The sequence below is a fragment of the Bison bison genome, unplaced genomic scaffold (assembly GCF_000754665.1).
Source record: "Bison bison bison isolate TAMUID 2011002044 unplaced genomic scaffold, Bison_UMD1.0 scf7180017864461, whole genome shotgun sequence".
Classification (NCBI taxonomy): Eukaryota; Metazoa; Chordata; class Mammalia; order Artiodactyla; family Bovidae; genus Bison; species Bison bison.
In genome coordinates, this window is record NW_011495023.1 from 1,142,973 (window position 1) to 1,159,199 (window position 16,227).

General features: G+C 38.4%; 1 protein-coding gene across 11 annotated transcripts in view; it reads left to right on the forward strand.

Annotated features, from left to right (window-relative positions):
- The window catches only part of PARD3 (par-3 family cell polarity regulator), a 581,703-nt gene that overhangs the window by 269,860 nt on the left and 295,616 nt on the right, over positions 1–16,227 (forward strand). For all 11 annotated transcript variants that reach the window (XM_010859873.1, XM_010859878.1, XM_010859876.1 and 8 more), the window contains exon 5: positions 10,848–10,979. In XM_010859873.1, the coding sequence (XP_010858175.1) occupies positions 10,848–10,979 (132 nt within the window). The remainder of the gene's footprint in view (positions 1–10,847; positions 10,980–16,227) is intronic.

Here is a 16,227-nt window from a genome sequence, read left to right on the forward strand (position 1 = left end):
GTTCAGGATGGGGAGCATGTGTATATCTGAAATTAATAATTTAAATATAAAAAAAATAATAAAAAATATTAAATATTTTTTATTAAATATTTTAAATCTACATATTAAAAATTAAAAATCTACAAAGAAAAAAAAAAAAAACTGGCATAATTTTAAAACCTTACCAAGTCTATATTATATCTTAGCATCTTAGTCTTGAGTAAAAATACACTAGCTTCGTTAGTGTCACTAATCCTCTTGGTGAGTACCACTGAGCTGTACAGTTAAATATAGTTAAAATAGTATGTTTTATATTATGTGACTTTTATCACAGTGGTGGTGGTGGTTTAGTTGCTATGTCATGTCGGACTCTTGCGACCCCATGGACTGTAGCCTGCCAGGCTCCTCTGTCCATGGGATTCTCCAGGTAAGAATACCAGAGTGGGTTGCCATTTCCTTCTCCAGGGGATCTTCTCGACCCAGGAATCAAACCCAGGTCTCCTGAACTGCAGACAGATTCTTTACCAACTGAGCTATGAGGGAAGCCCTTTATAATTAATAAACTTTATTACTTATTGTTGATTAGTGCTGACAGTTCTTATATTCCTATTAATTGCTTAAGAGAAAGTTTTAGAGGAAATAAAAATGATGTTCTATATTTTTCAAAAATATATCTGTGGAGATGCTTTACCCAAGGAAACAATTTCACAATTAAGGGGAAAGCTTTACCAGAACTAAATTGTATTAATAGATGGTCCCTGAGAACTTTTCACAAAAATGACTCAGTTGTTCTGCTAATCCACTCAGCCCATTGGACTTATATAAACAGAAAAATGTAAGAAGGAGCTGCAGATATTTACATTGTCACATCAATTGTATATGGTGTCTATTTTAGTAAGTTCTTTGGATATACATTGCTTTAAAATTAAGGTAAAGTATTTTCAGATTTTAGCACCCTCTTTTACTATCATATATGCTTTAAAATCAAGGTGAAATATTTAGATAGGTAAACCTAAGAGATTCACATTGCACATTTAGGTGATATTAACACAGCAGATATTTTGGATTCAGAGGGCTACTCTAAGTGTTTTTCTCTCTCTCCCTCACCTCCTTGCATCTGTTCCCTTTCTCCCTCGAAGTTTGCTCCTGATGCAAAATGCGATTGTTACTTGCAATTTTAGTTTGAGATATGAACATTTGGAGTTATGTGTTTTTGAAATAAAATGAAATGTAGATGGGTATTTTGTACCTTCAAAATAAGAAACAAATAGCACTTTCTAAAATGTTTGAAAATTGTTTCAGATTCAAATTTGTTTTGCAGAGTCAAACAAGTGTTGCTTGTCATCTTTATTGTATTAATTGTTTAGAAAATGAGCTAGGCTCCGCAGTGTGCTCTGACTCACAGCATTTGCATCTTGTTTTTTTCTTATACACTTGCTCTTGGTGGAGGGAAGACTGTCAGAAGTGGTCAGCCCGACCTTACTGACTGTGGGCTGCACGTGGCTGTTGGCCAGCTAGGTGACCGTGTTGATTTTATATGAAATACAGTGAAAGAAACGAAATGGGAGCCGCTGTAACTGCTGCTTCCCTGTGAGCTCTTTTTCCTTTGTTGCTCAGAATCCAGATGGAGACAGCATCTTTGAAACTTGAGAAAATATGACATTTTCCTCTGCCTCTACCTTCTCCTCACTCCTGATACATATTGTCATAGGATAAAGGAGCTAATCCTAGCTGTATCAGACAAGAGGTCATTGTATTTAAAACAGTTGTAAAGCAAGCATTTTATTGCTCATGATTATTCCCAAGACTATGTAGTATTTATGAATGAACCAACCGTCTCTAAGATAAATATATTTTGTGATTCAAGAACTTGGGTGGTACTTTCCCATGGGAGAGGGTCATTGTGTAAGAATGGCTGGATGTCAGAATTATGTCATTACTCAGGTAAACCACAATTCCTGCGTAGATTGAGAGGGAGAGCCTGGAAATGTCATCATGTAGAACCGGGCACTGAAGTGGGGAGGTAGAACCTTGGGAGCTGGTTAAGCATCTTAATCTTCGTACAGTATTTGTCAGAACTTCCCCGAATCCCTGTTTCTTCTTTTAGACAGTGAGAGGTTCAGTTGGATATTCCCTACCCTTTACCTTCCAGCGTTTAAAACTCTGTTTCTGAAGGTTTTCATGGCATTCAAACTGCTGAGGTGGGTTAGGAACAGCTGGGGACATTGGTTCGAAGAAGGAGCCTGACTGAGACTGAGTTTCACTGATTTTGCTTTTCTTGGATTTCCTGATCTGCTCCACAAGCAAATCCGGCCGCTTCAGAGAACCCTGTGCTCCGATGCTCACCTCTGGAAGCGTTATGGCGATCATAAGTAGATGTACCTCCATGAGAGGTTTGAACACCCCCTTTAAGGTCAGATCCTTTATGTGCATAGCCTGATGCACGTCTGTGTTCCAGGGGTTGTTTTTCTTACCTGATATCAAGACTATTACCAAGTCCAGTTGTAAGTTATGAGATAAAACTACAGCATCAAGCTTCTGGTTTTGCAAATATACCACCCTGAAAGATTTGCTGTGTGATGGGAAACTTAATTGCAAAATTACTTTTAATTCTCACATGTGTTCTTCCATATTGAAGAGTTCCAATGTGATTTTTTTTTTTTTTTGGCGTATTTAACATTCCTCAGTGTCCCACTGATATAAATATAATTTTACAACCTATAAAGTATTGTGCATATATCATAAAGGCTAGAAAAGATATGAGTTATACTTCAGAATTTAAGGCCAGAATGAGTTTTGAGAACTGTTTATAGTACTTTTAACATTTCAAGGAAAAAAAAAGAAAAACTGATGAAATTTGATGTGCCTGCTAGGAGATATTACTTTATACCTTAATTTAAAAATTGGCTTGAATCAATTAATATCTTCAATTTTTTTTTATAACTCCTGTTCAATACTTAAACTTCAGTTTATCAGGAAAATTAAAATAGTTAACAATAAAATAGTTGTGAAATTTGAGCTGAAGACATGCTAATACAGTTTTGGCATTCAAAATCTTTGGATTTTGACTCTTTAAGTTTAAAATTTTAAACAAGTTACAGTGTAAAGTGCAATTAGTGTCTCTTGTTGCAAATTCTACCACATTTTAGTAGACTATATCATTTATAAATAGATATATAGTCTACTACTAGACAATTTTGTTTTGACAAAAATAGCATGAATTTTGAATTTCCTTTTTGTCTTGTCATAGTTCTGCTCAGAAGTAGGAACAGATTTTAAACACATATCCTTTTCTTTGTCTCCTCTACCCCTCTTATTAATAATGGTTAAGACTGTGAAAGATGGCAATTATCAAAATGGAAAGGAAGAAAAAAAAAATGGAAAGGAAGATGTATACGTATATGTACCAGTATTTATGCTCATTTAGAGATGGGAATTACTGCTAATATGGAAATGATTGCTTGACCTACCAGAGTTTCAAACAATGCTTTTCAGTTCATTCCACTTGAAAATAGATGTGTCCCTAATACGTGTGTGTGCTAAAAGTCACTTCAGTCATGTCCAGTTCTTTGCAACTCTATGGACTGTAGCCTGCCAGGCTCCTCTGTCCATGGGATTCTCCAAGCAAGAATACTGGAATGGTTTGCCATTCCCTTCTCCAGGGGATCTTCCTGAACCACGGTTTGAACTTGTATCTCCTGTGTCTCCTGCATTGGCAGACAGATTCTTTACCGTTGAGCCACCTGGGAAGCCCTCAAAAAGTGCCTTAATAGGCATGCAGATAGTTTAAACTGATAGGGGCTGCCACACTGTCTGACTGCAGTTACAAGTTGGTTGTTGAACCTATGTTTGTGTGTGTGTGTGCGTCACTTTATTTATCCTCACCCTCTCTCTCCTCCTGACCAACCCCCTCTACTCTTCTTTATATCTGTGAAGTGGTATGAAGGTCAGAACAGTACATTGACAGCAATCCTATTTACAGACCATTTTATGGTTATCTTTAAACTTTAGCTTTGGCGTTGCTTCCAAGGTCATGCTCTGGTGCAGCCATCAAGAGGCACAAAAGATAAACTCTGACCCAGAGGGGACTGGGTCTGCCACATTGACTTGACAATATGACTATTGGAAGATTTTAGCAAGCTTGATGCAGTTAAAAAAATGGTCTAAGCTATAACTACTCATTTCACTTCAGCCTCATAATCTCAGGTTAGACATCCTGAAAAGAGTTGCCTTTGTTTTCCGTCTGTTTTCTCTTGGAGAGACGATAAAGTGGAAAATTGAATTCTCTTGGACCACAATTGCAGAGTTGAAAAATATTGTAAATTTAAAATCTTAAAACCACACAGGAATATTCAAACCCATAGGATTCATAGAGGGTGTAAAAATGAAACCTATATGCGTTGGGTGTTTAGTGTTTCAAAACATGGCAGAATTCCTAATGATTTTTTAAAAGACGTTTGGAATTTTTGTTTTGAGATAAAGTGGAAATAGAATTGAGTTTCCTGTGCTAACTTAGAAATATCCATGACTTCTATAATGCTCATGAAATTTTCCTTTATTTCTGCAGTAGGGATGTAGGTCTGCCAGGAAATCTGACCATCAGCTAAATAGCTGTTTCTGAGAGATAAAGCCTCGAAGCTGCAGCTTATTATGCCAGGAATAAGCCTCAGTCCCAAGGCATTGGGTGGGTTCTGTGTGATTTCTTTTTATTAAATTGTAATTGGCTCAGGAAGAGGGGAGAGAGAACAGCTACTTAGCTTACCCTGAAAGAGATTTACTCCATACCCAGGGTACTGCTACCAGGGAGCAGCAAATTAATATGCATTTCTCAGCCTGGATGGCTTTTTGACACCTGATGATGTGGCAGTACATTTAGATGATAAGGAAAATCCCTGATCACAGCAGGAACATCTGGGTTTTTCTGGCAAGAGAGCAAGTTTCCTACCTTGTGTAGAAGCTTAAATGGCTGTTTGGTCCAGTGTCTTCTAATTTAAAAGAAGAGTAATTCCTTATGGTATTTTTCTTATATAATCTTTTAGATATAAAGTTGTGGCTTTAATAATTTTTTGCTGTTTGCAAATTTAGTACTTATTAGGGCTTTCTATTGGTCTGTTGGTCTATTTCTACTAATATATTGGTCATACTGCTAGATTTTTATAAGTCTCAAGAAAAAGATTTCATGTTTTGCTTTAAGTTTACCAATATGCAGAATTGAGACATTAACTTGATCATAGAATAAAATAGATTTAAAAGCCCATTCTTCAATTTATTATAAATTCAGTGTGAAACTATCACTGACTAACATTTTGGTTGGTTTATTTTTTTCTTTAGGTTATGGTATATAAGTTTTGCAAATACGTTCAAAAAATATTTTTGACTTTTATGTAGTTAGCTATAGTTTGGTCCATGGAAAATGTGGTCTTGCAAAGACATAGTTAAGAGTACCGTAATTTTAAAATCATTTACACTGGAAAAAATATTTTCAAATTGAAAATAGAGCACACGGTATACATTTCATTTGAAAATGGTGACTGTCCACGCACATATTGTAGAAAATACAAGTAGAAACACATAGTGTACTATTAGGTTTAAGCATGTGCTTACATCACTGAATACGAATCACAGCTTAATAGAATTGTAAAGTGTTTGTACTTGATCCAGACTTCAGGCAGGATTTTGAGGAAGAACATTGCTGAAATGCCAGTAGCATGAGATGGTGCAGTCAACAAAATAACAGATACTGTGGGGTAACAACTGGTAACATATTTTAGAAATTCTTCACTTACCTGGTGATGACTAAGGTGACTGACTGTAACTGGACTTTTTGTAAACACATTAATATATGAGTTTATTACTGGCTTTACCATATCAATATTGAATTAGGAAAACTTTTTTTATGAGGGATATAGTATTTTATTTTTCTTACCATTTAAATGCTCAAAGTTGATTCTACTGATAGATCTTTTGATTTTTTTTTAAGCCCTTATCTGCCTTAATATGATTACTTTATGGTAGCCTGCTGCATGAATTACGTGTCATAATTGACATAAATGGAGAAATGCCACACTACTTTTTAGATGCAATTGGAAATCATCATATTTTCCGCAGACATTGTATACTGTAGTACTGTAGGTGTGACATAAAATTGAAATAGGCATCTAACAGTAGCATGCTGCAGTCCATGGGGTCGCAAAGTGTCGAACACGACTTAGTGGCTGATGACAGCAATACGTCTTTTAGTATAAATTTAAAAGTACAGTCTTTGTATTTCAGTGAAAGTGCATTTCCACTAAATTTTGTCATGATACCTTTATTAAAGTATCCCATTTCAATTTGCTTTTTATTTAAAACATTTTTTCATTTTTATTTCTTGAGTTTCTGTTTTTCAAGATTATTTTATTAGTTTCTTATTATGATTATTTGCCGAGCTGTGGCATGTGGGATCCTAGTTCCCCTACCAGAGATAGAACCTGCACCTCCTGCCATGGAAGCATGGAGCCCTAACCACTGGGCTTCCAGGGAAGTCCCTCAATTTGATTTTTAAAACAACTGATAGAAATGTTCCTTTAAAATTATGGGATTCTGAAACCTCGTGAAAATAGAGAACATAATAAGTATTCCAGAAAAAGCCATCCACGTAGGTGTAGGCCACTGAGCTAAGTGCTAGGGTTTAAAGGTGACTGGTGATCTTCTGCCCAGGTGTCACTGTGATCATGAAAATAGCCATTTTAAAAATTAACTGAATTATAAGTTAGAATTATAATTAGAACTAAAATTGGAATATAGTGATAACAAGATGCATGACATTATTAGTTCTGGTGAGAATCAGGGAATGCCTCTTACAGAAAGTAGCTTGGGGACTGGGTGTTGAAGAGTGGTGAGTGTTTTTACAGAAGCAGCATTACTGGGAGTCTAGACTCAGGAAGATCCTGATGGAGATGGGAGGCCTGTGGCACTGAAGGTCCACAGCTCGGCCTCGTGTTTGTTCTAGGTGTGACGTGACCTAGAGGGCATTGTAGAAGAATCCTCTGTGGCAGGTTGTTGGAGAGGATGAGGATTGACCAAGCCTCCAATTTGAGGGCTGCTGATTGTTCAGATGAGAGGCACATTGATTCTGTACGAGGGTGATTGCCCAAATCTAAGATCTTGGCCATGAACTCTGGATTCACAAGACCTAGCAACTGTGGGGATTAGGCAGGATGGAAAGATGTGAAACAGGTGATTCTGTTTTTCAGAAGGGTGCCAGAATTGATATAGGAGTTGGGTTTCATTTTGATCTACTGATTTTGAGATATCTTTGGGACATCCTGTTGGTAATTTAGATCATGAATTCAGAAAAAATATTTAGTGTTGGTGACCTGTGTGTAGATATTTTCATGGGTTAGGTTTTAAATGGCTTCCCAGGTGGCGCCAGTGGTAAAGAACATGCCTGCCAATACAGGAGACTTAAGGACCATCCCTGGGTAGAGAAGATCCCCTGGAGGAGGGCATGGTAACCCACTCCAATCATCTTGCCTGGAGAATCCCATGGACAGGGGAACCTGGCGGGCTGAGGTCCATGGGTTTGCAAAGAATCAAGATACAACTGAAGTGACTTAGCATGTGTGCAGATTTTGAAACTGTACACTTTTGGGCTTGTTCAGAGAGACGGTGGTGAGTGGTCCATAGTAAGAGCCCACAGGGGCCATTTAAAAGATGAGGAATCTCCATCATTATGGAGATTCAAAAGGAATCAAAAGCACCAGCAGCTTCTTGGATTCTAGACATCAACAAGAGTGTTTTGTAGCATCTTGTCTCATCATTTTAAAGACAGATTTTACCCTTTGCAAGTGGTATTTCATCATGTCACATACACCGTGTTCATTGTCAACTTTTCACCTAACGGTTTTAGCATCCATTAATTATCTTTGCCTGAATGAATGATTTCATTAGGAGTTGAAAATGGTGATTTTTCTAATTCTATTAATTATTCGATTATTACGTGCATTTAATTCAGGTTAGTTCAGTTCATTCGCTCAGTCGTGTCTGGCTCTTTGCGACCCCGTGAATTGCAGCACGCCAGGCCACCCTGTCCATCACCAACCCCTGGAGTTCACTCAGACTCACGTCCATCGAGTTGGTGATACCATCCAGCCATCTCATCCTCTGTTGTCCCCTTTTCCTCCTGCCCCCAATCCCTCCCAGCATCAGAGTCTTTTCCAATGAGTCAACTCTTTGCATGAGGTGGCCAAAGTACTGGAGTTTCAGCTTTAGCATCATTCCTTCCAAAGAACACCCAGGGCTGATCTCCTTCAGAATGGACTGGTTGGATCTCCTTGCAGTCCAAGGGACTCTCAAGAGTCTTCTCCAACACCACAGTTCAAAAGCATCAATTCTTCGGTGCTCAGCTTTCTTCACAGTTCATCTCTCACATCCATACATGACCACTGGAAAAACCATAGCCTTGACTAAATGGACCTTTGTTGGCAAAGTAATGTCTCTGCTTTTGAATATGCTATCTAGGTTGGTCGTAACTTTTCTTCCAAGGAGTAAGCATCTTTTAATTTCATGGCTGCAGTCACCATCTGCAGTGATTTTGGAGCCCAAAAAGATAAAGTCTGCCACTGTTTCCACTGTTTCTCCATCTATTTCCCATGAAGTGATGGGACCGGATGCCATGATCTTCATTTTCTGAATGTTGAGCTTTAAGCCAACTTTTTCACTCTCCTCTTTCACTTTCATCAAGAGGTTTTTTAGTTCCTCTTCACTTTCTGCCGTAAGGGTGGTGTCATCTGCATATCTGAGGTTATCGACATTGCTCCTGGCAATCTTGATTCCAGCTTGTGCTTCTTCCAACCCAGCGTTTCTCATCATGTACTCTGCATATAAGTTACTATGTTTTCTGAAAGGACAAGTTTTCCTCCTTGACTATTGGTTACTTTGAAATACCATTCCTACAGAAAAAGTAGGATGTATTTTTTTAATGCTCTCTGTTTGATTGTTCATTTTCAAAGTAGAGAGTTGGTATAATAATACTTTCTAATGGTGGGAAATGAATAGCAAAACCAGGTCCCTAGTCAATGTTAGGAGCACAAGATCCTTGATGTAAAACTTGTGCTTCTGTTTCTCCACCCTTCCATCTTTCCTGTCTTCATGGATCTTTTAGTTTCTGTCATTAATAAGTTTATCTGCCTTTTATGACTTATTTGAATGTCTCGTCAGTAAGTTTAGGGACTACCATGTGAAGCATAGATTTGCTTTGTTCTGAAGTTATTATGGTCAAGGAAGGGCTCTTAATATTTTGAGACACAGTGAACTTTAGTTGCTTCATTTGCTTGATTCCTTTCTTTAGACTTTGTCTGTGTCTTCTGCTTTACCCTTTCCACGTTCTTATAAGCAAGGTCCGCACTTCATCGTGGGTGTGGAGCAGCAGCCTAATCTCACCAGCATTTTCCTTGTACTTGTGGTTGTGCCTCATCACAACTTTGACCCACAGTTACCAGAAGGATACAGAGTTTTTCTAGTAAAAAGTAGTTGCCGCTAATGGTAAATTCTACTATTGTGTTTCTAATGTTTACTTTCTGTAGTTTGGTTTTAAAAAGTTAAAAAGTTTCACGCTACAGTTTATACTGTAGCTATTTCACGCTACAGTTTATACTGTAATTATAATTATAGATTAAATTGTTTTTCAAAAGTCACAATATTGGCCTAGGTTCAGGATGACCAGTTCATTTTTAAGTTTTATCCTCTGATGGAACAGAAAACAGTATCCTGGTTTATTCCAAGGTCTATACAATCAATCCTATTATGTTACACTTTTTGTTTCTATGTGTGTGTTTGTTGCTAATGTGGTTTAAGTAATGAAGAATAAGAATCAATCATGTGTATGAAGATTTTTACAGCCAGACTACCCTCAACAAAGTTTTTAAGGAAAATATTTGGGTATTTAATGTGGGGCACTGATGTAAGTTAGCTGAAGTGAGGCTAACATTTTAAATTTGTTCTTTTAGAAGATATTTAGATTTAGCTATTGAACTGAAATGCTCAATTTTCCTACCTTATCCTAGCCTTCTCATATCTTTTCAGAACATTGAGATTAAGCCAAAGCTCTAAAGCCAAAGCAAGTTGTTGTAAATTATTATTTGAAAGAAATACCTTGGCTGCTCTGGGGTATATTAATAAATATTTATCAATCAAAGACATCTCATCTCAAGTATGTTGGGGTGAACAAATAATGTGTCTGCGATTCATGGGGTCGCAAAGAGTCGGACACGACTGAGCGACTGATCTGATCTGATTTGATCTGATTTGATTATGTACCATGTGTTGGGATAGGCTAATTTTTTTCTTCTCTCACTATTTGAATTAATGTTTACAACTAGCTTGTGAAGGAGGTAACTGAAGAGCCCAGAGTCTTCAATCTCTTACCCAAATTCCTGAAACTATGAGGATCTAAATAAAGAGCAAATTCATTCATCTTCTGTTTTAAATGTTTTTGGTAAATTATAGAAAACATCTTACAACATTATTCTAAGATTGGAAAGAAGAAGAAAAGAGAAATGCCATGATTGAGTGATGATGAAAGTCTAGTATAGAAGTATTTCCCTGCAGAGGTTGACCCCAGAGGAGGGCAGAGTGTGTTGTTCTGTCTACTGTGCTCCTATCTGTGTGGCCACAGCCATCAGACTCCCTTTCCCAGGCAGGTGACTGCATTTCTGAGGTCTAACCTGGAGGAAATGACCTCAATCAGCTCTTTGATATCGACTAGGGGAAAACATTTTAAATATGTAGAATCATTTTTTTTTCTGCTACTTTAGAAAAACCAGGTGCATCATTAATTTGCAAAGTCTGGTTTTTTACAAGACACCTTTTTGTTTCTTTTTGAATAGAAAGATGAAAACTACAGAAGCCTCCCACGGGACACTAGTAATTGGTCTAACCAATTTCAGAGAGACAATGCTCGCTCATCTCTAAGTGCCAGTCACCCAATGGTGGACAAGTGGCTGGAGAAGCAAGAACAGGTAACATAAACGCATCCTTCTACATGTGTCGGTGATATAACTTCCTGGCCCACCCCCTAGGCATTTCCCTCCATCACAGTGATGCTTGGAGATAAGTGGTTCTGCCCAACTGTAGTTAAATACCAGGCTCTGTATCTGAGTGTGTCTAACATAAATGTAGACTGTTTTGATGGTGGTCCCTGATCAAAGATTTCTCCTAAGCAGTTGCTGTAGATTCTCAAAAATTACCACCATAGAGCTTTTTAGGTTGTGAGGCACAGATATTTGGTATGAATAATGCAGTTTATAAGTAGACTTTCAAGGCCACCCATGGGGGACTTCCCTGGCAGTCCAGGGGTTAAGACTTCACCTTCCAATGCAGGGGCTGCAGGTTTGACCCCTGGTTGGGGAGCTGAGATCCCACATGCCTCACAGCCGAAAAACCAAAACATAAAAAAACAGAAGTAATATTGTAACAAATTTAATAAAAACTTTAAAAATGGTCTATATAAAAAAGGGGGACTTAAAAAAAATCACCCATGGGTTCCCCTCTCTATTGAGAGGCAATAAAGTCGAAAGATCTGAAGGGATGAAATAAAAATTTCTGTTACCCCTGACTTCACTTTATGGGAGAAATAGACATTCTATTATTGTTTCAGCAATTGTCAGGTTAAGACCAGGACCTGTTGTAGGCATCTGTGTTTTCGCAGTTGCTTAGTTCACTCTGCAGGGTAGCCACCTCCAATTCACAAAATCAAAAATTGGTCACCACTCAGCATACATAATGGCTTCCTATCTTAGGAAGGGGACTGTTTGCCGTTTGTATGAAAACTAAGAGGTTTTCTGCTAAGTTTTGATGTATAAAAAAATTCTTGCAGTGTCATTTAAAAAAAAGTGTTAATTGCTTATTGTTAGTCACAGTGTTTTCTCTGTAGTTTTAATAGTATTGATATTAAAAATCTGTGTATTTGGTTCCCGCATCACGTATTTTCTTTAAAAAGTTCATATGGATCACAAACTAGGTGAGTACTCAGTGACAGAATGCTTTGTTGTGTATTTGTTTCAGTAATTTCTAAAATTATTGATAATGTGGTTGCCTAGATACTGGAATAAGCTGTTTTTCAATTTAGATTAATGATATCAGTGGAAGGAAACCCTATTCTACTGAATTCATCTCAGTCTATTTTTTCAGTATAATCTCCTAAAAGAGTTCTATGTATGTGGGATATTTGAACAATAAAAAATGACAGTTTGCCTTTGATACCTGCAATGGTATGATTTTTATCCTATAGTAAGGAGCATAAAACTTTGTGTGATGGAAAATTTTTTAAATAATTAAAAAGCCATTGAAGTTCTAGTAGGAAGAACAAGTGATAAAAACAAGTGAAAAACCAGCGGTAATGAAATAGTAATACCGATTAAAGTCCATGAGATTATCACTTTGAAGTAAAGTTTTTTTATTGTTTACTTTTTATTTGAAAAAAAAAAGTAGTACAATAAATTATAAAGACAGCACAGAGTTCTGATGCATGCTTCACTTGGCTTAGTGATAACAGCTAACGTAAATAACCACATTATCAAAAAGTTGAAACAACACTATTAACTAAACTATTATTTGGTTTCTACCAGTTTTTACTTGCATTCTTTTGATGTATGTGTGTTAGTCGCTCAGTCATGTCTGACTCTTTGTGATTCCATGGATTATAGCCCACCAGTCTCCTCTGTTGCCGTTTCCTTCTGCAGGGGTTTTGATGTATAAATTTATGAAAAATTTCTTTTTGGAGTGTAGTTGCTTTACAGTGTAAGTTTCTGCAGGATGGCAAAGTGAATCAGCTATACATATACATACATCCCCCTCTTTTGTGGATTTCCTTCCCATTTAGGTCACCACACTGTGTTGAGTAGAGTTCCCTGTGCTACTTCAGCTCTCACTGAAGTAACTTTTTAAAATGAAGATGGTTTAGCTGGGCCTGGGATCAGACTGGCAGCTACCCTCTGTTCACCTTGTATGGTGTTTGGGCGCTTGGTCACCTTGTCTGCCCCTCAGTTTATTCATATAGCAGATGAGTTTATCATCGAACCTGCCTCATCAGTGATGTAATACCTGCTGAGGGTTTACAGTCAGGCCTGGTACCCAGAAAGACTCACTGTGTCTTAGTGTATTTGTTGGAAAAACATTGGGTGTGAATACAGAACATCTGGATTGTGTGATAAGGAAGCACTCCTTGCTCCTGTAACAAGAAGTCTGGGGGAAGGGCAGAGGGGGCTTCATTTTTGGCCCGGTGGCCTCCCTCAAGGCCTGGGGTCCCCAGCTTTTCTGGGAGTCTCCCGAGGTCTCCACTAGTCTTTTCCTGCCTGATTCAGACCATCAAATCCTTGCAGAGGAAGGGGGCCATGCCCTTCTCTTCACTGTGGCTCACTTGAAAGCAGATAAGCTTTTCCTGCCAGCTTGCCTCTTTCCTTACCCACCAGATGCCTTCCGTATTTTGTTGTTCAGAATCACGTGACTTGCCTGCCCATTTCTAAATCAGAGGCAGTAAAGTACCTGCCTTGGTTTAGACTAATCAAACTTGACCTCCTGAAACTGGGGGTGGAAATGGGGGTTTACCTTTCCTGAAATACAGTTGCTCGTCACTAAACAAAACCACGCACATACACACACACACACACACACACACACAATCAGGGCTCTGTTCCAGCAAAAGTTGCTGAATCTGATCTTTTTTTCTGTTTGCAAGATTCAGAAGAAAAAAATATTGGCAGCCCAGAGTTTCTAAAATATGATACATTTAATTATTTCCGAAAATATAACTTTGTCTTACTGTTGCAATTGTAGGCCTGTAAAGAAAGTAAAATAGCTTTTCTTTGTAATTTTGGAATTTCTTTTTAAGCAAAAGGGACTCATTGAGAAGCCACACAAATACCTACCCCAACCCCAAATAAGCCTTGTTTGCTTCTGTCGAAGTTATCTAAAGTATTTGTTCTATGATAAAAAAGTTTTTTTTTAAAAAGTATTTTTTTAGTCTATGTAGCCCACTGTAGATGACATTAGCTAATTGCTAATTGATTCCTGAGCCCACAGCATCTTTTTCCTTAGCTTAAGAAATGATGATTCATTCATTAAATTTAGTGGTTTACCAGCAGCTGGATAATTAACCAACCTGAAAACTACTTAACTAGACAGGAAGAGCAAAAACAAAATTCATATTAAAACTTTGGCTTAAAGTAAACACAGTTGTTTGGATAGAAGAGGACACATAAGTTATGCTGGATACACTGGAAATCTAGTCCAGCCATTCTCATTTAATTGTGGATTTATTCATTTAATTGTTGCCACGAGTCATCTGACTTTAATGGCCTGATGCCTCCTCTGTGGCTTTTTTTTTTTTCCCTGCCTTAATTTTTGCCATTAAAAATAAAGTAAAGGAGTGGCATCAGGTAGATAAAAGAATGTTTCATATGTTTTAAAAAAAAAAGTCAGCCCTTGCCTTTAGGATTTGAGATCACAAGGGTGGAACTGATATCTTCTCTTAGTTATGCCATCTGTCCTGAAGAGGTCAAGAGAGTTCCAGATTTTATATGCCTGCAGTGGTTTTGTTTTGGCTCTATTTCCTACTAGAGTGCTTCTCATTATCTGTTTTTTGAAGGCAATTATGCCCACATCAGCCGTGCCAATGGGAATAAACAGTAGGGATGAAAAGGACAAAGGAGGGTGTGAATGCTGAGTTAGCAGGCACATCTGGAAGCTGAGGTGCTTTCCCTTTTGTGGATGGACCCTACATAAGAGGGCTACTGAATCTTCCTTCCCTCTGAGTGTTGCTAAGTTACACCTCTGTGACCAGAGGTAGGCAGTATACTGAACTCTGACCCAGGAAGCACTTGGAGTCAAACTTAACATGATTATGGAATCATGACTGACTCACTTTGCTCAGAATAGCCTGTAGCTGCATCCTACATCAAGATCATCTCAGAAGGTAGGACTGCTGCTGCTGCTGCTAAGTCACTTCAGTCGTGTCTGACCCTGTGCAACTCCATAGACGGTAGCCCACTAGGCTCCTCTGTCCCTGGGATTCTCCAGGCAAGAACACTGGAGTGGGTTGCCATTTCCTTCTCCAATGCATGAGAGTGAAAAGTGAAAGTGAAGTCGCTCAGTCGTGCCCGACTCTTAGTGACCCCATGGACTGCAGCCTACCAGGCTCCTCTGTCCATGGGATTTTCCAGGCAAGAGTACTGGAGTAGGGTGCCATTGCCTTCTCCAGAAGGTAGGACTGAGCATCCTTCAAAAGCAACCTTTTCTTACCTCAGTCAGTTGACTTCCTTCTTCTGAGAGCACTCAGAGGAAGCACAGAGGATTTGAAGACTAAATCAGTGTTTGTTGTGTTGCCTTTAAAAAGTTCTCCTGGGACTTCCCTGGTGGTCCAATAGCTAGGACTCTGAGCTTTCCCTGCAGGGGGCATTAGTTGGAACCCTGGTGGGGGCACTAAAATCCCACATGCCATGCAGCCAACAAGTTTTATAAAAATAATAAAATTAGGTCTTAAATAAATAAAACGTAAAAAAAGAAAAATTCTCCTGCTTTAAAAATTTTGATTCTAAGATCTAAGTAACAAAAAATGCAATGAAGTCCTTAGTTTTGATGTGTGGCTGTGTTTTAAGAAATCTGAATTTCTTTTTATGATTACCACTTCCCTGACTCTGCATGGACTATAATATCGGCAGATAATAGATCATAAGCTGCCTTTGTTCTTATATCCCCACGGTTTATTGCAGCTAATAAATTCCACAAAAGAGGAGGCAGGATCTTTACAATATGTGATTGGGAGAATTTGGGACCAGAACTGTAGAGGGACCTTAAGGGAAATTTAAGCTAATTGGGAGCCTGCCATTTCCACTACCTTGTCTGGGTGAACAGGCCTGAAGCCAATTAACAGAAAGAGTGGTCAGGTGGAAGGCACATTCCAGCCCCCACTTACGCTGTGTTACAGGGGACGACTGCCCTGACCTTTAGAGGAAAGTCCATGCTTTAAGGTTTTTTCCATCAAGCAAAAACTTCATCTAATTGGCAGGTTATACTGAGGGAGGCAGACTCCGGGAAAGCCTTAAATGTGTGGTGATGGCGAGATTCAGGCTTGACATTGAATGTGCTGCCCCCACCCCGCTGGAGCCTGTGAGGCTGTGAGTTTTAGAAGCGCTGACCTGCCTTTTTCCTTCTGATTTTGTGTACTTCTGTCACTGTCTCCAGACGGGATGCTCTTGCCCCATACTTTTT